Source organism: Electrona antarctica, assembly GCF_951216825.1.
Source record: "Electrona antarctica genome assembly, chromosome: 9".
Taxonomy (NCBI): domain Eukaryota; kingdom Metazoa; phylum Chordata; class Actinopteri; order Myctophiformes; family Myctophidae; genus Electrona; species Electrona antarctica.
In genome coordinates this window covers 56,992,640-57,018,445 of record NC_136790.1, presented here as the reverse complement: position 1 = coordinate 57,018,445, position 25,806 = coordinate 56,992,640, and the positions used below count along the sequence as shown (strand labels likewise).

Sequence of the window (25,806 nt, the reverse complement as noted above, 5' to 3'; positions counted from 1 at the left end):
GAGAAGACAGCTGTCTTTTATATGTGACTGAGGAGGTCGGGGGTTCGATCCCCGGCAGGGTCATACCAAAGACTGTAAACATTTGAGATGGCCCGATACTGGATCGGTATCGGAAAAGTGACGGTATCGGCCCTTTTTGGTCATATCGGGTCATATCGGTATCGGTGAATATGCCATTCTAACCACCGATCCGACACAGGGGTAAGGCAAGGGTTGACACTATGGCAGGTAAATACAATGTTGGGACATGTGGAGTTTGCTTTGGAGTTGCCCAAACTGCAAGTGCACATATGAGTGAGGAGTCTGCTATTAACAACACAAGATAAAATAAGTAATTTTTATTATAAATATTATTGGTATCGGTATTCAGTATCGGTATCGGCTAACACAGAAATTGTGGCATCGGATCGGGAACGAAACGGAACATCCCTAGTAAAAATCACATCCACTCTCTACTCACCCACACATTTCAGCCTCCCATGGTGCACCATGTGCTTGTAACCGTGACGACAGTGGCATTGGTACGCGCCCTCCGTGTTGATACAGATCCCTCTGCCGTGACCGCAGGGCTCTGAGTCACACTCATCTTCATCTGAGGAGGAGGAGGAGAGACATCACTTTAAAATGTACAATGTTGGAATTCAGCATCTATGCTCTTAATCAGAACGAGGTAAACGCATATACACATCAAATGGAAGGGGGGTAAATCTGCTTAGTTTGTTCCACAGTTTGGGAGACAGATGGGAGAAGAGTCTAGGACGTGTGGAGCGTTGTCCAGGGTGTTTTAGAGAAGGGAGAAGAGTCTGGGACGTGTGGAGCGTTGTACAGGGTGTTTTAGAGAAGGGAGAAGAGTCTGGGACGTGTGGAGCGTTGTCCAGGGTGTTTTAGAGAAGGGAGAATAGTCTAGGACGTGTGGAGCGTTGTCCAGGGTGTTTTAGAGAAGGGAGAAGAGTCTGGGACGTGTGGAGCGTTGTCCAGGGTGTTTTAGAGAAGGGAGAAGAGTCTGGGACGTGTGGAGCGTTGTCCAGGGTGTTTCAGAGAAGGGAGAAGAGTCTGGGACGTGTGGAGCGTTGTCCAGGGTGTTTTAGAGAAGGGAGAAGAGTCTGGGACGTGTGGAGCGGTGCCCAGGGTGTTTTAGAGAAGGGAGAAGAGTCTGGGACGTGTGGAGCGTTGTCCAGGGTGTTTTAGAGAAGGGAGAAGAGACATTGATTACCTATACAGATGTTTCTCTGGGTGGAGCCTGTAACCATGGCGACATACCTATACAGATGTTTCTCTGTGGGTGGAGCCTGTAACCAGGGTGACAGTGACAGGTGTATCCACTCAGGCTGTTCTCACACTCTCCACGTCCGCAGATGTTCCTGCTCAGCTTGCACTCATCAGTCTCTGCTTCACAATAAAATAATAAAAACGTTTGTTCATTTATAAATAAACTACTGAGTTGTGTGCGTTAAAGAAAGAGGGAAAATATGGATATAAATAAGTAAACACAGCAATTCTCTGGCAAATACATAGACATTATATTAAATATACTTTTTCTTCTTAAAATTGCTAAATACCAAACGTAGTATTGTAAGGTGTTAGTTTAGGGGTGTTAACTGGTGTTGTGAGGTGTTAGTTTAGGGGTGTTAACTGGTGTTGTGAGGTGTTAGTTTAGGGTGTTAACTGGTGTTGTGAGGTGTTAGTTTAGGGTGTTAACTGGTGTTATGAGGTGTTAGTTTAGGGTGTTAACAGGTGTTGTAAGGTGTTAGTTTAGGGTGTTAACTGGTGTTGTGAGGAGTTAGTTTAGGGTGTTAACTGGTGTTATGAGGTGTTAGTTTAGGGTGTTAACAGGTGTTGTAAGGTGTTAGTTTAGGGTGTTAACTGGTGTTGTGAGGTGTTAGTTTAGGGTGTTAACTGGTGTTGTGAGGTGTACGTCAAACGGTGTAACTCACGTGAGACTTGGGTCTGGGTCTCCAGAGGGTCGTAGCCCGGATGCACCCGGATGATGGGCGGGGGGGTGGGCTTGGCCACTGTGGAAGCACAACAGAACAGATACAGACTTAATGATAGGGGGGGGGGGGGGGGTGTCCCCTAGGGTATAGGTACCCTCACATGTTCTCCCCGTGTCCCCTAGGGTAGGTACCCTCACATGTTCTCCCCGTGTCCCCTAGGGTAGGTACCCTCACATGTTCTCCCCATGTCCCCTAGGGTAGGTACCCTCACATGTTCTCCCCATGTCCCCTAGGGTAGGTACCCTCACATGTTCTCCCCGTGTCCCCTAGGGTAGGTACCCTCACAAAAAACATGCACTAATCCTGGTCTCTAAACTGCCTCCCCCTGGCCAGCTGGGGTGCCTGATGGAGGGGAAAGGAACTGGTCGGAATAACGTGTTCCTTCCACGCGATACGTCCGGCCATGGGAAACTCTCCCCTGTCAGGTGTAAAGAAGCGGCTTTGACTCCTCATCAGTGCTTAATTTCAGCCGGAGCTTGGCGGAGCTCAGCTCCGGTACCTGTCACTTGAGCTCCGGGAGCTCAAGCCACCTGTAGAGGCAGCTCCGGTAGCTGTAGAGGGCGCTCCGCCACCCCAAATGCACAATACAATATACAATACTCTCTATTATTATTTTAGTTTCATTTTCAAGTCAACTAGGCTTCTTCCTCGTCATAGTTACTTCTATTTCCAGTACGATTCCAAAATAAAACATGGCTTGAATGATCGCATTGCAAGTACAAACAAAAAAACACTCTTATTTTGAAATGTGTGCCCGTTTTGAGAGGAAATAGGTGGCTATGGAACCCCGGCGTCGTGTGGCTTGACGCCTCACTGTTGACGGTGTCGGATGCGTAAATAAAAACAACTCTCGTCTCGCACTTTTGCAATTTGCATCTGCTGTCGTTCGTTGCATTATGGAATATGGAACTTTCATACTTTTATGGAGCAATAGATTAACTCATGCTACTTGGAGTTTAGCCTTGGGGACAGCATTTTCTTGTTCTTATGAACAGAACTGACTGCATTGCCAAATCTCGCAAAGACACCCGGCTTTACAACATGGCTCGATCATAATCGAATATCATAACGCTTGCTTTGGTTGGCCCGAAATAAAAAAAGACTAGTACAGAATTAAGTAGTAGTAGCATTATTGAGTTTTCATCGGAGGAGGAGGGGGAGCAGGAAGGAGGAGGAGGTGGTCGGAGGAGGAGGAGGAGGAACGTGGATAAGGACAACAACAACGCACATGCAGCTATACATTGCGTACTGTTCTGATGATGGGCCACCCTAACTTAATACTGTATTTGATACAGTATTTAATATAACGTTGAGCCGCTGTGACAACTGAACTGCAAATGCCTACTGTAGTTGTGTGTTGTGACTTGTGAGCCGGCGGGCCCCTGTGTTAACTGCTGCTGCAAATGTTATTGATTGACTGATTGGAAATGTTATTCCGTTTGTAGAATGGGTACAGTTCAAACGAAAGCCTACACAGGTCAATACAAAATCTGACTGCTACGAGTATAAAACCAGAAAAAGCTTAAGACTTGTTACTTCGGGGTCCTCAATTTTCAATTCATCAGAACATTTAAAGACATATAAAAACGTCTATATGCCTACTCTATTGTGTTCTGATGGGTGGGCTGGCCGTTGGTTGTGCTAAAAAAAAGGCAAAAAAAAACGGGATAAGAAAAACGAATTTTGCACGTGCATGCGCGCGTGCACGTGCACGCACCCGAGCTCCGGCACCTAAGAATTTAGAAATGAAGCACTGCTCCTCATGCATACAAGGAAGCATGAGGACAGTCCGTTGCTCTCCCCAGGCTGGCAGAAGGAGTGTAGAGCCCAGGATTACATTAGATAATTGACAATGGGTGAAAAAAATGGGTTGCAAAATTGTGGGATAAAAATAAATTAAGAAAAGAAAAGTGAATCTACGCTGCCTCTGCGCAGATTTATTATAACGGCGATGTTCTGTTCTGGTTTCTGACTTCATGCTGCATCTGCAATATTAATTTCAATATTAACAGATCAGACTTATTAGCGCGATGCAGTAATGGAAGATCTCGCTTCACGTTTTTTTGGGGGGAAAAGGGAAGAATAAAATTCAGAATAAAATCTCCCTCATCTGCTTGGCATCTAGCACCTTTATTCTGAAAGATTCCTCTGCACCAAACTAGTTCATGTGTATTCCCGTTACCACAGCTAGGTTAACCCATATACTGCCTCCTGCTGGACGCAGAGCCAACTGCAGACTGCCGAGCCGATTTCAATGTAGCACACGCTGGACTGACATCCTGCCTGGGCGTCCATCTTTAATGCTAAATAAATAGCATCAATGCTAGCGAGCTAAAATGAAGCCATCCTTGCTCTAAAAGCACCAATGTTTCCATCTAGACCACCGGATAATCAGCAAAGACCTCCGAACATCGCAAGTTTTATCCAAACCATGGAGAGCTCCGTAGATTCCGAGTTATTCAGCTTTTTAGTCAGCCTGTATAAAGGGAGGTGGGCGGCAGCGAGGTTTGCGCAACCCGGTCTAGGATCGCTAAAGACGGAAAGGCCAAGCCAAAATAATAATAAAAAAAAAGAAATCAGCGATCCGGTTTGATATCAATAATAAAGCTTATCAGACAGAATATTATGCCAGAAGCAGTTGCTAGTTGGATTCCTTATGACGGAACGTTCCACCAGAGCAGTTAATTTGTTAACACTCACATGACTGTATAGTAAGCTTTGTCGGTTGTCATGGCTGCCAGTTCCTATTGGCTGTTGGTTGTCATGGCTGCCAGTTCCTATTGGCTGTTGGTTGTCATGTCTGCCAGTTCCTATTGGCTGTTGGTTGTCATGGCTGCCAGTTCCTATTGGCTGTTGGTTGTCATGGCTGCCAGTTCCTATTGGCTGTTGGTTGTCATGGCTGCCAGTTCCCACCTGATGTTGTGTGGGAGTTCAGACTGCTCCAGACTGTACTGAATAACTGCCAGCTTGCATAAGGTCTTCAGACTAGTCTAAGACATACAGGTCATCATCGACTGTGTTGTATGATCTATGTCCTCCAAAGAGGATGATACGATCTCCCACCATGCAACAGCATACCATGTGACTCAATAATATGGATTTGGAAGGAGTTCTTAAACATGGAACATTCCCTTTGGACTCAATCTTCTTCCAGGTGAAGGTCGCTGAACTGAATTTCCACAGATCATTTAAGTCCTGGTTATAGTTCCTGCCACCAAATATGTACAGCTCTCCATTGTAGGAAAAGGCTGAATGACTGTAGCGTCCTACTGGAAGAGGCTGTGCAGAAGGAGTGTTCATCCACTGGTTGGTCTCTGTGTCAAACACTCTGATGGTGTTGTAGTGGGCAAGCCCATAGCCTCCAAATACAAAAATCTTTGGCCCGATGATGGTGGCAGAGTGATATGCTGAAACAGGAGGAGTTCCTCTGGTGTTAATTAAAGTCCAGACCATCGTAGTGGTGTCCAACTTGTAGATGACATTAGTCCATCCAGTCTGGGTCCTTCCTCCATGGATAAACATGACCTTCTCCAAGACACAGGCCGAGTGGTAGTACCTCCCCACTGGAACCGTCCCAGAAACGCTGGGCAGGAACCATCTGTGGGCGTCGACGTCAAAAGCATGAAGCACGTTGCAGTAGGGATACCTCCCTCCCCAGATGTAGACGGTGTCTTCCATCAGCACAGCTGTGTAGCCCTGGTGCCTGAAGGGAACGTCAAGGTGACGCTGTCGTCTTCCGGGGGTCACAGGGGGCGAATCAACCCGGCGCAAGGACACCGTGTTGAAGATGCCGACGCGGATCTGACCCATGTCCCCGGGAAGACTCCCAATGAAGGAGTACAGGTTCTGTCCCACGGCCACGGTAGCCGTGTAACATTTGATCTCTAGCCCACAATTCGGATGCCTCGTCCAGCAAAACATTCTTAACACGCACAATGAACCACAGCGGGAAAGTGTTGCACGTGCCACCTCTTATATTGTCACACGGTGCCAAGAAGCTCTGCCAATCTGCAAGTCCCCAACCCAGGTCAAATATGGATATTTTGCGGGGTCCCACCCTAGATCAGATATGTTTACCTAACACACACGCACGCACGCACGCACGCACGCACGCACGCACGCACGCACGCACGCACGCACGCACACACGAAGGTGAAGGTCATGTGACCTACCGGGCACACGGGGTCCGCTGGTGCTGACGGTGGTCTGCTGAGTGGTGGTTGTCTCCGGGGGTCTCTCCTGATTGGTGTAAACACATCATCACATCATCACAGGTGATAAAAACAACCTCCAGGAGCTGTAATTATGTCTCTGTCACCCAACAGGTTTGAAGTCTTACCGGGAGCTTGATTTCTGAAAAGAGAACACAAGAGAAAACAGAACAACTTATCAGTTGTGCATTCAACATGGTTTCATAGAAGACTGAGTCAATGACAATAGACTGACACACTGAGGCAGCAGCATTACTACTGACACACTGAGACAGCAGCATTACTACTGACACACTGAGGCAGCAGCATTACTACTGACACACACTGAGACAGCAGCATTACTACTGACACACTGAGGCAGCAGCATTACTACTGACACACACTGAGACAGCAGCATTACTACTGACACACTGAGACAGCAGCATTACTACTGACACACTGAGACAGCAGCATTACTACTGACACACTGAGACAGCAGCATTACTACTGACACACACTGAGACAGCAGCATTACTACTGACACACACTGAGGCAGCAGCATTACTACTGACACACTGAGACAGCAGCATTACTACTGACACACACTGAGACAGCAGCATTACTACTGACACACACTGAGGCAGCAGCATTACTACTGACACACTGAGACAGCAGCATTACTACTGACACACTGAGACAGCAGCATTACTACTGACACACACTGAGACAGCAGCATTACTACTGACACACACTGAGGCAGCAGCATTACTACTGACACACTGAGACAGCAGCATTACTACTGACACACACTGAGACAGCAGCATTACTACTGACACACACTGAGGCAGCAGCATTACTACTGACACACTGAGACAGCAGCATTACTACTGACACACTGAGACAGCAGCATTACTACTGACACACTGAGACAGCAGCATTACTACTGACACACACTGAGACAGCAGCATTACTACTGACACACTGAGACAGCAGCATTACTACTGACACACACTGAGACAGCAGCATTACTACTGACACACTGAGACAGCAGCATTACTACTGACACACTGAGACAGCAGCATTACTACTGACACACTGAGGCAGCAGCATTACTACTGACACACTGAGACAGCAGCATTACTACTGACACACTGAGGCAGCAGCATTACTACTGACACACACTGAGACAGCAGCATTACTACTGACACACTGAGACAGCAGCATTACTACTGACACACACTGAGGCAGCAGCATTACTACTGACACACACTGAGACAGCAGCATTACTACTGACACACTGAGACAGCAGCATTACTACTGACACACTGAGGCAGCAGCATTACTACTGACACACTGAGACAGCAGCATTACTACTGACACACACTGAGGCAGCAGCATTACTACTGACACACACTGAGACAGCAGCATTACTACTGACACACTGAGACAGCAGCATTACTACTGACACACTGAGACAGCAGCATTACTACTGACACACACTGAGACAGCAGCATTACTACTGACACACACTGAGACAGCAGCATTACTACTCACACACACACTGAGACAGCAGCATTACTACTGACACACACTGATACAGCAGCATTACTACTGACACACACTGAGACAGCAGCATTACTACTGACACACTCTGAGACAGCAGCATTACTACTGACACACTCTGAGACAGCAGCATTACTACTGACACACTGAGACAGCAGCATTACTACTGACACACACTGAGACAGCAGCATTACTACTGACACACACTGAGACAGCAGCATTACTACTGACACACACTGAGACAGCAGCATTACTACTGACACACTGAGGCAGCAGCATTACTACTGACACACACTGAGACAGCAGCATTACTACTGACACACACTGAGACAGCAGCATTACTACTGACACCCTGAGACAGCAGCATTACTACTGACACACACTGAGACAGCAGCATTACTACTGACACACACTGAGACAGCAGCATTACTACTGACACACTGAGACAGCAGCATTACTACTGACACACACTGAGACAGCAGCATTACTACTGACACACACTGAGACAGCAGCATTACTACTGACACACTGAGACAGCAGCATTACTACTGACACACTGAGACAGCAGCATTACTACTGACACACACTGAGACAGCAGCATTACTACTGACACACTGAGACAGCAGCATTACTACTGACACAAGTAGTCTAATAAGGTGTGTGTTCATTACACCATGTGGCCACTACCACTAGGGGGGCGCCAGTGAGTCATTTATGTTAATTTATGTTAATTTATTCATACATTCCATACATTCCATACATTCCCTACATTCCATACATTCCATACATTCCATACATTCCATAATCATATTGTATATATCATAAAAATCATATTATATTATAATAATTATTATTATTATAATCGTTTTATTTATGTATGTGATGTATTGCCATGCTTTTTGTTCTTGCTTAAGTGTTAAGCTTAAGTGCTTAAATCTCCCATCTCTCCCTTTCTCTATGTCCCATTCATGTCACAGCCTGTGACCCCCCTCATGTGGGTCTGTCCCACAGATCAGACAGACATGCCGGCTCCAGGTGTGAATAGAACAATAGAAATTTTAGATTAACCTCTGTGTTGGTGAGGGGTGGGGGATCCCTTATCTTTTAGAAGTGCCAGGTGGCAGTTGTAACCGGGGGGTGGGGGCCCTTATCTTTGAAGTGCCAGCTGGCAGTTGTAAACCCCCTCCCCCCTCAAAACATCTGTTTGTTGTGTTAATGTGTTAATTAGATATAGTTAAAACCGGGGGGTGGGGTCCCCTTCTCTTTTGAAAGTGACAGTTGACAGGTGACAGGTACCAGGTGACAGGTGACAGATGACAGGTGACAGGTGACCGATGACAGCTGCTGACCGCTGACAGGAAAACACACAGCTTGTGTGTTGGTTTAGCCCTAACATTGCAATTTCCAGGCGCATATATACGTTGGAATATTGGGTGTACAGTAGGTGTACACTATTGAGTATAGGTATGGAAAAATAAAAAGTATGAATAAATTATGCAAATTTAAAAAATAAAATGAATTTAAGCAAAACTTATAATGAAAAAATAAAAAAATGAAAAAATAAAAATAGAAAATAAAAAACTTAAAGCTTAAAGTTAAAAAAGTTACAAAACAAAGTTAAAAGTTAAAAAACTTAAACAAATAAAGAAAAGGAGACAAATGAAAAAATCAAGAACTTTTAGTGTAAATGTGGTTTCTCAATTGTACTGCCTATGTACGTGTGAGCTTGGGTGTTGTAGATGCCGCAAATATGTTCGAAAAGGTTTGTACATTGGTTAGTTAGAGGGGGTGGTCTACTGTGTGGGTGGGGTGTGTATGGGGGTTGGTCTACTATGTGTAGGTGTAGTCTAGTGTAAATGTGGCGTATAGCTGGTACTGCAGGTTTAAACATCAGATTGGTCTGCTGTCTAGCTTTTCTTTTTTGTCTAACAGATTTGTCCATTTTATGGTGTAATTCCATTTTTGACCCATAGACTATGGATCTAATATTGTAGGTGTAATTCCTCATACAGCCACTACAGACCTGTAGGGGGTTTCAGCCTCCTAGTGCAATTCATCTATTTATTTCTCGTCCCATTGGTTCAGAGGACACCCCCATCCATGGGCCCTACAAGGGGGGTGTAATACCAGTTTTGGCCCATAGACTATGGATTTGAGCATCTCATCGGTGTAATACCGGTTAACACCACTACACTCCAATGCATTGGGGTTTCAAGCCCTCTAGGGGAGTGGATCTCAGTTCACTTCATTTTTGGTCCATCACAAAGGGTGTAATATCAGGTTTGCCCCATAGGCTGTGAATTTAAGTAATGTAGGTGTAATTCAGATCTACCCCATAGGCTCAATACATACATGAAGGGGGTTATACTTAGCTTGAATATTGACCGGTGTAAATCTAGCCTGTGTAGCCTATCTGTGAACAATTACACAACATACAGAATAGTATGAGAGCCATAGGTGTTTACGATTATTTGTACGCAGTAACTGTCAGTTTTTACAGTATTACATGGATCCAATATTCTCTGCTATTATTTGGTATCCTTCAGATATGATGAGGCTCTTACATGTAACATATCTGTCCTCTCTAATTATATTACAATATGGTTATGTTATGCTCATAGGGAACAGTGGTTCGAGCAGTAATTATTGTCTGAAGACATTGTATGATCAGGTTATTAACCAAACATTACAGGTAGTACATCATAACCCCATATGGTCTAGTGGTTTAGGATGCTTGGAGTATAGCCATGAGACCAAAGTTCGACTCTTGGTGTGGGAAATATAAGTATATGTTTTCAATTATAGTGAAAGTTAATGATATCCACCTAGTGGGGAATTTCTATAGAGGTTGATCAACCAGTCATGCAAACGATTTCAGCACCATAGACAGCATTATGCCCCTATTGTTAGGACTATTAGTACACCTTATGTAGACACAGAACTCTATAGTGCATACGTATTGGTTCATCATACAGATATTCCACTGATGGATTGATGGTAGGTTACTAGTTAGCGTATGATTCATGTTGATAATCTTGTGAAAAATGTGATTTTTACGGGGGTGCATATGGTAAAAGGCCTAAATTGTAAATTGTGAACTACATAACAATACTATTTACAGCATCACATACACAAAAATGATACAAAAACAAACAACAATCATACAACAGCAGAAAAACAAGACAAAAATGACACAAAGCAAACAGCAAAAACATAACACAGCAACAATACGAAACAAAATCAAAAGGCTACACACCAGACAAGACAATATGTAACAAACATATGTGATAAAAACACGAAACAAAATCAAAAACTGGACACAACACAACAAAACAAACTTTTTCAAAACACAACACAAACAAAAAATACTAAAACAGAAATAAATAAACTACACAGCAGACAAAACAAGACAAAAACAAAAACTTTTTCAAAACAAAAACACAAAACACACATTAAACAAACATCATGACACAAAAACAAAACAAAAATTATACAACAGCAGAAAACAAAACAAAAATGACACAAAGCAAACAGCAAAAAACATAACACAGCAACAATACGAAACAAAATCAAACGGCTACACACCAAACAAGACAATATGTAAAAACATATGTGATAAAAACACAAAACAAAATCAAAAACTGGACAAAACACAACAAAACAAAAACTGGACAAAACACAGCACAAACAAAAAATACTAAAACAGAAATAAATAAACTACACAGCAGACAAAACAAAACCTTGACAAAGCACAACACCACAAAAACTGGACAAAACACAACACAAACAAAAATACTACAACAAAAATAAATAAATAAACTACACAGCAGACAACACAACAAAAATAATAATAACTTGACATGAAGTATATGACTAAACGTGTAGCTAGATGGAATAGGGGGGTATACACAGACATGACCCGCTACCCATACATGTCCAGATCAGGCGGTTATAGCACCACCAGTAGGTGGTTTTTGCTAAACCCCAAGAAAGGGACTATAATGTAGCACATTATAGTGCTATCATGAGGCCCACAACCTGCCAGGGCCTGTTTTTTATCTAGTATCTAGTCTAGTTTCATCTATATAGTTGTATCTAGTACACAAGATCTTGCTCAATATTACAAATTATTTACAATTTTTATTTTTATTTGTAATGATAAGATGTTTTTTTTTGTGGAGAAAACGTATAATTCCTACACAGGCATGGGTTATCGATGTATACAAAAACATCTACTTGGATCAATTATCCTGGAATTATTTTTACTTCTAAGATTATATTCCTGAAAAAGTTGCTAAACTCTGTTGTTAAATGCTAAACGCCTATTGTTTTTAGATCTACAGTGATCTGTATAGATATGTAGTCAGAACAAATCACTAGTTGTCAGTGATACACAGTAAATCCTTCATCATCAATCACCAGACACTTTTGACTCATTCACTCAGTTGTTCTCTCTTCCACTATATTATGACTAGTACATTATTCAACCAATACCAATAACTATTAACTAATAACTATTTTGCAACTAAATTTGGAAAAAATGTTAATTTCAGTTATTTTATCATTTTTTCAGACATACTCTCTATCCATTTTTGTAACTGTGCAAACCTCTGTAGTGGTAAAAGACCCCCACACTTCACCATTTTCCCCCTGGTGGGTAGATAATTACACAGCCAACAGATCCCTAACAGCATCCTAACAGCATCCTCCATCTGATTTCACGAGCCAAAGGCCTATAGGGTCTATCAGAGATACAGGACCATGTGGGCACAGGGGTCTGGTATAGTCCTACCATGAGCCCACAACCTGACAGGGCCTATTTTTATGGCAGGGTCTAGTTCCATCTATATAGTTGTATCTAGTACACAAGCTTTTTACATACACAAATGAACCTCAGTGACATATCCAACACTCATTTACCATTACATGCTGGTTAAACTAAATCACTAGTCACTAAATTGATCCATAGGGGGTATTGTACGGAAAAAAGCACACACCTATGGCATGAAATCTAATGTGGAACACCGTATCTTAACATCTTAGTCAAAATAATAGGCTAAATCATCATAATAGTTCTCAATCCTGGCTGAGGGTAGTAGGTAAATTAGGGCACTAGATAATTTGCTCACCCAAAGTTGCTGTGAAACTTCACAATATACAATAAATATATATATTTATGTCAGGGTCCTAGTAAAATATAGTGTAAGGGGTGCATTGGGGTAAATAAATAGGCATTTTCAGTTTATAAAGACCTAAAGAGCCCTGAAGATACTGTATTAATTGTTAAAGCTCTGCATAATATAGACCCAAATACCCCTTATTGCACACTAAGGGTTGGTGGTTTTAATGATAGACATCATATTTCTGACTTTTGACACCCTGATATATGAATTGGGTACTCTGTCACAACTGGGTCAATAAAAAATATACCAATTATGTACAGATTTTTGGTGTCTCTGCATATTTACACAAAAATATTATAGCGTTAGGCGTGATGAAGACGATCATTGTATGAATGCTATCAGGGGTTTTCTAGGGGAAGTTTTGAAAAGAGTCAACAAGTTGGCACATTAAACTTGAAAATACTACATTCAAGTTGCAAGGGTCACAATTTCAGACAAAATTACTCCCCTCATCACAGGGGAACACAGTCATGTGGACACAGTCACTGTACGTTTTACATACATAAACTATGTTGTTCATGGTGTAAATAAAAATATTATACAATGAGTCACTAATATGACTTAATATAATACCCCTTTTGACTAGACCCAACCACTCTTTGTATCACCAAATTATTCTATTGTTGTCTATTCTACACACAAAGTATGAAGTGAAATGCTAAACCCCTCAAAAGAGACTGACCCCTAAACCAAGCCAAGATACCAGAGCTGTTTCATAAAACAGATACTGATGTTAAACACATACAATGTTGCAGAAATGATTTGCACTAACAAAATGACAACAAAATATACACATTTTTATGATTGCATATTTTATTACGACTGCATATTTAGGAATATTCACAATAGTCACTGTAGATGGTACACAATATCAGACCAATATTTGTCTCAATACAGTACATACAACATACAATGTGTACTATGTAATAATACGAGGGCGGAAAACTGTATGCAATATATGCAACTATACAATTGTTTCATTATATGCATAACTTATACGTGCCGCATTAGCTATATCTTAGATTTTTGTGTGTATATAGGGTAAATCCTTCAACTCATTTAGGTACGATTCACAGATTTTATGGATTCTGGACACTGGTGCTACAACTCTGTGAGTTTCCAACATCTGCACGAGTCCTGGTAGAAATGCATCAGTCCATAGCTTGTTCGTTAAATCTTTAAAATGATTGTAGAAGTAATATCTAGGTGTATCACCCAAACACGGGTGTTCGGTTTGGTTAGAATGGTTTATCTGACAACCGTTGCAACTTTCTCTCATCTGTTCAGTTATAGCCTTTTCGAGTAGTTGCACAATTCGTATTTTCATAATATCTATATGTACGGTGCTGATCACCCCGTCATTCTCATCCATAGTCAGGGGCAAATTCACTGGGGATGGTGTCGAAAGCACTGTTGATGTGGTTGGAGTGTCATGGGGAATGGGTGAATTTGTGGATAATAGGTCTACCCTCTCAAAAAATTCAGCGTCCCCCTTATCATAGCCCCAAAATGCCCTCTCATCATATTCAGTGTCTTTGTCCGTATCATCATATTCATCGTCTTCGTCCGTATCCCCAATACTGTTGGGAGTCCACCATGATGGGGCCTCATACACTGCCCCCCGAGGGTCCATCCACCAAGCTTTGTCTCCTCCACTTGAGCTGGATTCTCCCAGTGAAAAAGTAGAGTCCTCCATGGTGAATGATCAATGATCATATCACAATTATACACAGAGTATAAGGTAGAGGGTGCGGAGTTCGCCTTTTTACCTATAGTGTAGGAGGGGTGGCGTAGTAGCTGCATATGTTGGTGCGTCATTTTCCAGGCTGTCATCAGGCATTGAGAATAATGTTGCACCAGCTGGTTTGGGTACATCTATGTTGCGGGGTTTTATCCAGATCTACGCGCCGCGGCTTCTTTGCAAAGGGATAGGTCAATGACAATACATGACTGACCCTTGTAAGGCGTGCCTCCAACAGTAATGCCTTTCTACACTCTTTTGCTCTGGCGAAAAAGAAATTGATTAATTTCAACACGTCTTGTAACAACCATAAATCTCCTGCATGAAATACTTCCCGATCCGTATAGAATTTCATGCAGGAGATTTATGGTTGTTACAAGACGTGTTGAAATTAATCAATTTCTTTTTCGCCAGAGCAAAAGAGTGTAGAAAGGCATTACTGTTGGAGGCACGCCTTACAAGGGTCAGTCATGTATTGTCATTGACCTATCCCTTTGCAAAGAAGCCGCGGCGCGTAGATCTGGATAAAACCCCGCAACATAGATGTACCCAAACCAGCTGGTGCAACATTATTCTCAATGCCTGATGACAGCCTGGAAAATGACGCACCAACATATGCAGCTACTACGCCACCCCTCCTACACTATAGGTAAAAAGGCGAACTCCGCACCCTCTACCTTATACTCTGTGTATAATTGTGATATGATCATTGATCATTCACCATGGAGGACTCTACTTTTTCACTGGGAGAATCCAGCTCAAGTGGAGGAGACAAAGCTTGGTGGATGGACCCTCGGGGGGCAGTGTATGAGGCCCCATCATGGTGGACTCCCAACAGTATTGGGGATACGGACGAAGACGATGAATATGATGATACGGACAAAGACACTGAATATGATGAGAGGGCATTTTGGGGCTATGATAAGGGGGACGCTGAATTTTTTGAGAGGGTAGACCTATTATCCACAAATTCACCCATTCCCCATGACACTCCAACCACATCAACAGTGCTTTCGACACCATCCCCAGTGAATTTGCCCCTGACTATGGATGAGAATGACGGGGTGATCAGCACCGTACATATAGATATTATGAAAATACGAATTGTGCAACTACTCGAAAAGGCTATAACTGAACAGATGAGAGAAAGTTGCAACGGTTGTCAGATAAACCATTCTAGCCAAACCGAACACCCGTGTTTGGGTGATACACCTAGATATTACTTCTACAATCATTTTAAAGATTTAACGAACAAGCTATGGACTGATGCATTTCTACCAGGACTCGTGCAGATGTTGGAAACTCACAGAGTTGTAGCACCAGTGTCCAGAATCCATAAAATCTGTGAATCGTACCTAAATGAGTTGAAGGATTTACCCTATATACACACAAAAATCTAAGATATAGCTAATGCGGCACGTATAAGTTATGCATATAATGAAACAATTGTATAGTTGCATATATTGCATACAGTTTTCCGCCCTCGTATTATTACATAGTACACATTGTATGTTGTATGTACTGTATTGAGACAAATATTGGTCTGATATTGTGTACCATCTACAGTGACTATTGTGAATATTCCTAAATATGCAGTCGTAATAAAATATGCAATCATAAAAATGTGTATATTTTGTTGTCATTTTGTTAGTGCAAATCATTTCTGCAACATTGTATGTGTTTAACATCAGTATCTGTTTTATGAAACAGCTCTGGTATCTTGGCTTGGTTTAGGGGTCAGTCTCTTTTGAGGGGTTTAGCATTTCACTTCATACTTTGTGTGTAGAATAGACAACAATAGAATAATTTGGTGATACAAAGAGTGGTTGGGTCTAGTCAAAAGGGGTATTATATTAAGTCATATTAGTGACTCATTGTATAATATTTTTATTTACACCATGAACAACATAGTTTATGTATGTAAAACGTACAGTGACTGTGTCCACATGACTGTGTTCCCCTGTGATGAGGGGAGTAATTTTGTCTGAAATTGTGACCCTTGCAACTTGAATGTAGTATTTTCAAGTTTAATGTGCCAACTTGTTGACTCTTTTCAAAACTTCCCCTAGAAAACCCCTGATAGCATTCATACAATGATCGTCTTCATCACGCCTAACGCTATAATATTTTTGTGTAAATATGCAGAGACACCAAAAATCTGTACATAATTGGTATATTTTTTATTGACCCAGTTGTGACAGAGTACCCAATTCATATATCAGGGTGTCAAAAGTCAGAAATATGATGTCTATCATTAAAACCACCAACCCTTAGTGTGCAATAAGGGGTATTTGGGTCTATATTATGCAGAGCTTTAACAATTAATACAGTATCTTCAGGGCTCTTTAGGTCTTTATAAACTGAAAATGCCTATTTATTTACCCCAATGCACCCCTTACACTATATTTTACTAGGACCCTGACATAAATATATATATTTATTGTATATTGTGAAGTTTCACAGCAACTTTGGGTGAGCAAATTATCTAGTGCCCTAATTTACCTACTACCCTCAGCCAGGATTGAGAACTATTATGATGATTTAGCCTATTATTTTGACTAAGATGTTAAGATACGGTGTTCCACATTAGATTTCATGCCATAGGTGTGTGCTTTTTTCCGTACAATACCCCCTATGGATCAATTTAGTGACTAGTGATTTAGTTTAACCAGCATGTAATGGTAAATGAGTGTTGGATATGTCACTGAGGTTCATTTGTGTATGTAAAAAGCTTGTGTACTAGATACAACTATATAGATGGAACTAGACCCTGCCATAAAAATAGGCCCTGTCAGGTTGTGGGCTCATGGTAGGACTATACCAGACCCCTGTGCCCACATGGTCCTGTATCTCTGATAGACCCTATAGGCCTTTGGCTCGTGAAATCAGATGGAGGATGCTGTTAGGATGCTGTTAGGGATCTGTTGGCTGTGTAATTATCTACCCACCAGGGGGAAAATGGTGAAGTGTGGGGGTCTTTTACCACTACAGAGGTTTGCACAGTTACAAAAATGGATAGAGAGTATGTCTGAAAAAATGATAAAATAACTGAAATTAACATTTTTTCCAAATTTAGTTGCAAAATAGTTATTAGTTAATAGTTATTGGTATTGGTTGAATAATGTACTAGTCATAATATAGTGGAAGAGAGAACAACTGAGTGAATGAGTCAAAAGTGTCTGGTGATTGATGATGAAGGATTTACTGTGTATCACTGACAACTAGTGATTTGTTCTGACTACATATCTATACAGATCACTGTAGATCTAAAAACAATAGGCGTTTAGCATTTAACAACAGAGTTTAGCAACTTTTTCAGGAATATAATCTTAGAAGTAAAAATAATTCCAGGATAATTGATCCAAGTAGATGTTTTTGTATACATCGATAACCCATGCCTGTGTAGGAATTATACGTTTTCTCCACAAAAAAAAACATCTTATCATTACAAATAAAAATAAAAATTGTAAATAATTTGTAATATTGAGCAAGATCTTGTGTACTAGATACAACTATATAGATGAAACTAGACTAGATACTAGATAAAAAACAGGCCCTGGCAGGTTGTGGGCCTCATGATAGCACTATAATGTGCTACATTATAGTCCCTTTCTTGGGGTTTAGCAAAAACCACCTACTGGTGGTGCTATAACCGCCTGATCTGGACATGTATGGGTAGCGGGTCATGTCTGTGTATACCCCCCTATTCCATCTAGCTACACGTTTAGTCATATACTTCATGTCAAGTTATTATTATTTTTGTTGTGTTGTCTGCTGTGTAGTTTATTTATTTATTTTTGTTGTAGTATTTTTGTTTGTGTTGTGTTTTGTCCAGTTTTTGTGGTGTTGTGCTTTGTCAAGGTTTTGTTTTGTCTGCTGTGTAGTTTATTTATTTCTGTTTTAGTATTTTTTGTTTGTGCTGTGTTTTGTCCAGTTTTTGTTTTGTTGTGTTTTGTCCAGTTTTTGATTTTGTTTTGTGTTTTTATCACATATGTTTTTACATATTGTCTTGTTTGGTGTGTAGCCGTTTGATTTTGTTTCGTATTGTTGCTGTGTTATGTTTTTTGCTGTTTGCTTTGTGTCATTTTTGTTTTGTTTTCTGCTGTTGTATAATTTTTGTTTTGTTTTTGTGTCATGATGTTTGTTTAATGTGTGTTTTGTGTTTTTGTTTTGAAAAAGTTTTTGTTTTTGTCTTGTTTTGTCTGCTGTGTAGTTTATTTATTTCTGTTTTAGTATTTTTTGTTTGTGTTGTGTTTTGAAAAAGTTTGTTTTGTTGTGTTGTGTCCAGTTTTTGATTTTGTTTCGTGTTTTTATCACATATGTTTGTTACATATTGTCTTGTCTGGTGTGTAGCCTTTTGATTTTGTTTCGTATTGTTGCTGTGTTATGTTTTTGCTGTTTGCTTTGTGTCATTTTTGTCTTGTTTTTCTGCTGTTGTATGATTGTTGTTTGTTTTTGTATCATTTTTGTGTATGTGATGCTGTAAATAGTATTGTTATGTAGTTCACAATTTACAATTTAGGCCTTTTACCATATGCACCCCCGTAAAAATCACATTTTTCACAAGATTATCAACATGAATCATACGCTAACTAGTAACCTACCATCAATCCATCAGTGGAATATCTGTATGATGAACCAATACGTATGCACTATAGAGTTCTGTGTCTACATAAGGTGTACTAATAGTCCTAACAATAGGGGCATAATGCTGTCTATGGTGCTGAAATCGTTTGCATGACTGGTTGATCAACCTCTATAGAAATTCCCCACTAGGTGGATATCATTAACTTTCACTATAATTGAAAACATATACTTATATTTCCCACACCAAGAGTCGAACTTTGGTCTCATGGCTATACTCCAAGCATCCTAAACCACTAGACCATATGGGGTTATGATGTACTACCTGTAATGTTTGGTTAATAACCTGATCATACAATGTCTTCAGACAATAATTACTGCTCGAACCACTGTTCCCTATGAGCATAACATAACCATATTGTAATATAATTAGAGAGGACAGATATGTTACATGTAAGAGCCTCATCATATCTGAAGGATACCAAATAATAGCAGAGAATATTGGATCCATGTAATACTGTAAAAACTGACAGTTACTGCGTACAAATAATCGTAAACACCTATGGCTCTCATACTATTCTGTATGTTGTGTAATTGTTCACAGATAGGCTACACAGGCTAGATTTACACCGGTCAATATTCAAGCTAAGTATAACCCCCTTCATGTATGTATTGAGCCTATGGGGTAGATCTGAATTACACCTACATTACTTAAATTCACAGCCTATGGGGCAAACCTGATATTACACCCTTTGTGATGGACCAAAAATGAAGTGAACTGAGATCCACTCCCCTAGAGGGCTTGAAACCCCAATGCATTGGAGTGTAGTGGTGTTAACCGGTATTACACCGATGAGATGCTCAAATCCATAGTCTATGGGCCAAAACTGGTATTACACCCCCCTTGTAGGGCCCATGGATGGGGGTGTCCTCTGAACCAATGGGACGAGAAATAAATAGATGAATTGCACTAGGAGGCTGAAACCCCCTACAGGTCTGTAGTGGCTGTATGAGGAATTACACCTACAATATTAGATCCATAGTCTATGGGTCAAAAATGGAATTACACCATAAAATGGACAAATCTGTTAGACAAAAAAGAAAAGCTAGACAGCAGACCAATCTGATGTTTAAACCTGCAGTACCAGCTATACGCCACATTTACACTAGACTACACCTACACATAGTAGACCAACCCCCATACACACCCCACCCACACAGTAGACCACCCCCTCTAACTAACCAATGTACAAACCTTTTCGAACATATTTGCGGCATCTACAACACCCAAGCTCACACGTACATAGGCAGTACAATTGAGAAACCACATTTACACTAAAAGTTCTTGATTTTTTCATTTGTCTCCTTTTCTTTATTTGTTTAAGTTTTTTAACTTTTAACTTTGTTTTGTAACTTTTTTAACTTTAAGCTTTAAGTTTTTTATTTTCTATTTTTATTTTTTCATTTTTTTATTTTTTCATTATAAGTTTTGCTTAAATTCATTTTATTTTTTAAATTTGCATAATTTATTCATACTTTTTATTTTTCCATACCTATACTCAATAGTGTACACCTACTGTACACCCAATATTCCAACGTATATATGCGCCTGGAAATTGCAATGTTAGGGCTAAACCAACACACAAGCTGTGTGTTTTCCTGTCAGCGGTCAGCAGCTGTCATCGGTCACCTGTCACCTGTCATCTGTCACCTGTCACCTGGTACCTGTCACCTGTCAACTGTCACTTTCAAAAGAGAAGGGGACCCCACCCCCCGGTTTTAACTATATCTAATTAACACATTAACACAACAAACAGATGTTTTGAGGGGGGAGGGGGTTTACAACTGCCAGCTGGCACTTCAAAGATAAGGGCCCCCACCCCCCGGTTACAACTGCCACCTGGCACTTCTAAAAGATAAGGGATCCCCCACCCCTCACCAACACAGAGGTTAATCTAAAATTTCTATTGTTCTATTCACACCTGGAGCCGGCATGTCTGTCTGATCTGTGGGACAGACCCACATGAGGGGGGTCACAGGCTGTGACATGAATGGGACATAGAGAAAGGGAGAGATGGGAGATTTAAGCACTTAAGCTTAACACTTAAGCAAGAACAAAAAGCATGGCAATACATCACATACATAAATAAAACGATTATAATAATAATAATTATTATAATATAATATGATTTTTATGATATATACAATATGATTATGGAATGTATGGAATGTATGGAATGTAGGGAATGTATGGAATGTATGGAATGTATGAATAAATTAACATAAATTAACATAAATGACTCACTGGCGCCCCCCTAGTGGTAGTGGCCACATGGTGTAATGAACACACACCTTATTAGACTACTGACACACTGAAACAGCAGCATTACTACTGACACACTGAGGCAGCAGCATTACTACTGACACACTGAGACAGCAGCATTACTACTGACACACACTGAGAAGCAGCATTACTACTGACACACTGAGACAGCAGCATTACTACTGACACACTGAGACAGCAGCATTACTACTGACACACTGAGACAGCAGCATTACTACTGACACACTGAGACAGCAGCATTACTACTGACACACTGAGGCAGCAGCATTACTACTGACACACTGAGACAGCAGCATTACTACTGACACACACTGAGACAGCATCATTACTACTGAGTACTGACACACACTGAGACAGCAGCATTACTACTGACACACACTGATACAGCAGCATTACTGCTGACACACTGAGACAGCAGCATTACTACTGACACACACTGAGACAGCAGCATTACTACTGACACACACTGAGACAGCAGCATTACTACTGACACACACTGAGACAGCAGCATTACTACTGACACACTGAGACAGCAGCATTACTACTGACACACACTGAGACAGCAGCATTACTACTGACACACACTGAGACAGCAGCATTACTACTGACACACTGAGACAGCAGCATTACTACTGACACACTGAGACAGCAGCATTACTACTGACACACACTGAGACAGCAGCATTACTACTGACACACTGAGACAGCAGCATTACTACTGACACACTGAAACAGCAGCATTACTACTGACACACTGAGGCAGCAGCATTACTACTGACACACTGAGACAGCAGCATTACTACTGACACACACTGAGAAGCAGCATTACTACTGACACACTGAGACAGCAGCATTACTACTGACACACTGAGACAGCAGCATTACTACTGACACACTGAGACAGCAGCATTACTACTGACACACTGAGACAGCAGCATTACTACTGACACACTGAGGCAGCAGCATTACTACTGACACACTGAGACAGCAGCATTACTACTGACACACACTGAGACAGCATCATTACTACTGAGTACTGACACACACTGAGACAGCAGCATTACTACTGACACACACTGATACAGCAGCATTACTGCTGACACACTGAGACAGCAGCATTACTACTGACACACACTGAGACAGCAGCATTACTACTGACACACACTGAGACAGCAGCATTACTACTGACACACGGAGACAGCAGCATTAATGGGTGACGTTGCCAGAGACTCATGGACAGTAACTCACCCTCCTGCTGCGTCTTGTCGGGCTTCCCTCTGCCTTTCTCCTGAACGCTGTAGATGTGAGGAGTGAAGGAGAAGAACTCTCTGACATTCTGGAGGAAGTAGCCCTTCCCCGCTGGGCAGATCTTACTGAAGGACGCTGAGAGAGAGAGAGAGAGAGAGAGAGAGAGAGAGAGAGAGAGAGAGAGAGAGAGAGAGAGAGAGAGAGAGAGAGAGAGAGAGAGAGAGAGAGAGAGAGACAGAGAGAGAGAGAGAGAGAGAGAGAGAGAGAGAGAGACAGAGACAGAGACAGAGAGACAGACAGAGACAGAGAGAGAGAGAGAGACAGAGACAGAGACAGAGACAGAGACAGAGAGAGAGAGAGAGAGAGAGAGAGAGAGAGAGAGAGACAGAGACAGAGACAGAGAGAGAGAGAGACAGAGAGACAGAGAGACAGACAGAGAGACAGAGAGAGAGAGAGAGAGAGAGAGAGAGAGAGAAACAACAAAAACCCAAAGTAAATTAGAATGCTATTTGGCCCTCAACCGAGAATACACAGTGGCAAATTACCTGACCACTGTTACTGATCCAAAACTGAGGAAGATGTTGACTATGTACAGACTCAGCGACCACCGCCTGGCAGTATAAACAGGCAGACACAGACAGAACTGGCTGCCTAGAGAAGACAGACTGTGTTCACTCTGCTCTCAAGGGGAGGTGGAGACGGAGCTACACTTTCTGTTACAATGCGACGTAAGTATAAAGACATCAGAGAATCATTCTTCCCTAAATTCTATTCCTTTGTTTGCTGTGTTTGTGTTATATTATCTATCTGCTGCTGCATTTACAATTTAGGCATTTAGCAGACGCTCTTAATCCAGAGCGATTTACATTAGGCAAGAACAAAAGTATGGGAATACATCACATATATAAAATGCATTTATAAAGAAACATGCTTAAGCTAAGAACGTAATTAGAACATATCTATATAATGACACTATACATATTAACTATACATATACAGTATACTATGCTATACATATGTACTATGATGTGCTATGACTACATACAATGCAATTATTGTGCTGTCTACATGACATGCTATAAGTCTGTTTCAAATGCTATCTAAGTCTAGATAGCATTGTCTGTAAGGAAGCCAAACAAAAAATAAGTTTTACTTGTGTGTACCGACACAAGATGTAACAATAAAGTACATCATTGAACCTTGAGTCATATTGTGTAACATTCATTTTATTAGTCTTAGTGTCTGCAGTGTAATTTCTGTACTTACTTTCTGTCATATTAATGTACAAAATGTGTTGCTTATGTACTTTGTTACTCATTGTTTAATTGCTCTCCTAGTTTGCCTGAAGCCCTACAGTCCTCTCTGCACTGTATGTACAGTATGTGATTATGATTGACCTTGACTGTGTGATTATTTATTGACCAGAGTTCACTCTGCATATTCCAACCTCACATTTATAAGTCGCTCTGGATGTGTCAAATGTATATGAGATTAATAGCTCAGGGAGCAAGTCCGGCCCCCGGCCCTTTGGGTTTCTGAGTGACAATGTGGCCCCCTGAACGATTTAGTTGAATAGCCCTAGCTTCAAATCATTGTGTACATAAAGCTAAAAGCAGAGAGCTCCAGATGTCCTGCGGTAGTTACCTGTGCCAACCTGTGGTCGTTACCTGTGCCAACCTGTGGTCGTTACCTGTGCCAACCTGTGGTCGTTACTAGGGGTGGGACGATATGGGTACCTCACGATACGATATATATCGCGATATTAGGCCCTCGATAACGATAATATCACGATATTCGATATATTGCGATATATCGATATATTGTATGAAATTTCATCAATGATATACAGTGTTGGGTATAACGGCGTTTAAACAAACGGCGCTACCTAACGGCGTTATTTTTTTCAGTAACGGGTAATCTAATTAATTACAATTGTCATCGTTACAACGCAGTTACCGTTACTGACAATGAAATGTGCTCCGTTACTATGTTAAGCCGCAGCGTCCCCAAGCTTTCTGTTACCACGGGCCGGCTGACAGTGTGTGTGTCTGTGACTCTGTGTGTGTGTGTGTGTGTGTGTGCGCTGGGGCTGCTGCTGCTCCTCCTGCTGCTGCAAACATGACACGGTTAGAAAAAAATACCAAGGATACGACAGTGATGTCTCTTACTTTTTGCTGTTACGCAACCAGGAAGTAACACGGACTCGGCGCTGTTTAAGCAGTGACATCATGTGACATGACTACATGAGTCATGACCTCACGTACGAATCCTTGGTATTGGTATCTTCATGGGTATTTTTTACACACAAACCCAGCGCGGCGCATACACACAAACTAACTTTAACAACAACCAGACAGTAGAGAAGAGATGGCGAGTCACGACGACGAACAATCCGACAAAATGGCTTTCACACACTGGCGGTACAAGCAATACTTCACCTTTATTGAAAGGAAAGGGAAGAATGTTTACGTGAAGTGCACATTGTGTGCCGGGGGTAAGCGTTTGTCCACGTCTGTCCAAAGCAACTCCAATTTGCAAAAGCATCTCTCCTTGACACATGCTTCCACTAAACTAGTGGCCAACACTAACACCGGCGATGATGACGCCGCCACAGATGGACACAGTGCCACCCCGTCCAAGCAGCAAAAGCTGGATTTTAGTCCTCCACAAAGACTTGTGACACAGACTGAACTAAACCGTATGATAGGCAGGTATGTAATTGAGAACATGTTGCCGATATCAACAGTTGAGTCCGACTCCTTCAGAGCCATCATAGCTAAAATACCTACGAGAGGGGGGGCCAGTACGCCAGACAGAAAGACGTTCTCAAAATACTTAGACGCCGAGTATGTCAAAATGAACGCAGAGCTCAAGCAGAGTTTTGACGAGTTGGACTTTGTGTCTACTACTGCAGACCTTTGGACTGCACATAATAAAAGTTATCTTGGCGTAACTGCGC

The 25,806-nt window shown here is 41.5% G+C and overlaps 1 protein-coding gene across 6 annotated transcripts in view; it reads right to left on the bottom strand.

Moving 5' to 3' along the window:
• Positions 1-25,806, bottom strand: part of ltbp3 (latent transforming growth factor beta binding protein 3) — a 126,188-nt gene that overhangs the window by 29,810 nt on the left and 70,572 nt on the right. For 5 of the 6 annotated variants that reach the window (XM_079510480.1, XM_079510483.1, XM_079510479.1 and 2 more), the window contains exons 9-14: positions 22,848-22,982; positions 6,334-6,347; positions 6,167-6,233; positions 1,935-2,012; positions 1,261-1,389; positions 461-592 (exon numbers count right to left, since the gene is read on the bottom strand). In XM_079510480.1, coding sequence (XP_079366606.1) covers positions 461-592; positions 1,261-1,389; positions 1,935-2,012; positions 6,167-6,233; positions 6,334-6,347; positions 22,848-22,982 — 555 coding nt within the window. The remainder of the gene's footprint in view (positions 1-460; positions 593-1,260; positions 1,390-1,934; positions 2,013-6,166; positions 6,234-6,333; positions 6,348-22,847; positions 22,983-25,806) is intronic. The other variant, XM_079510482.1, reaches the window with a different exon arrangement.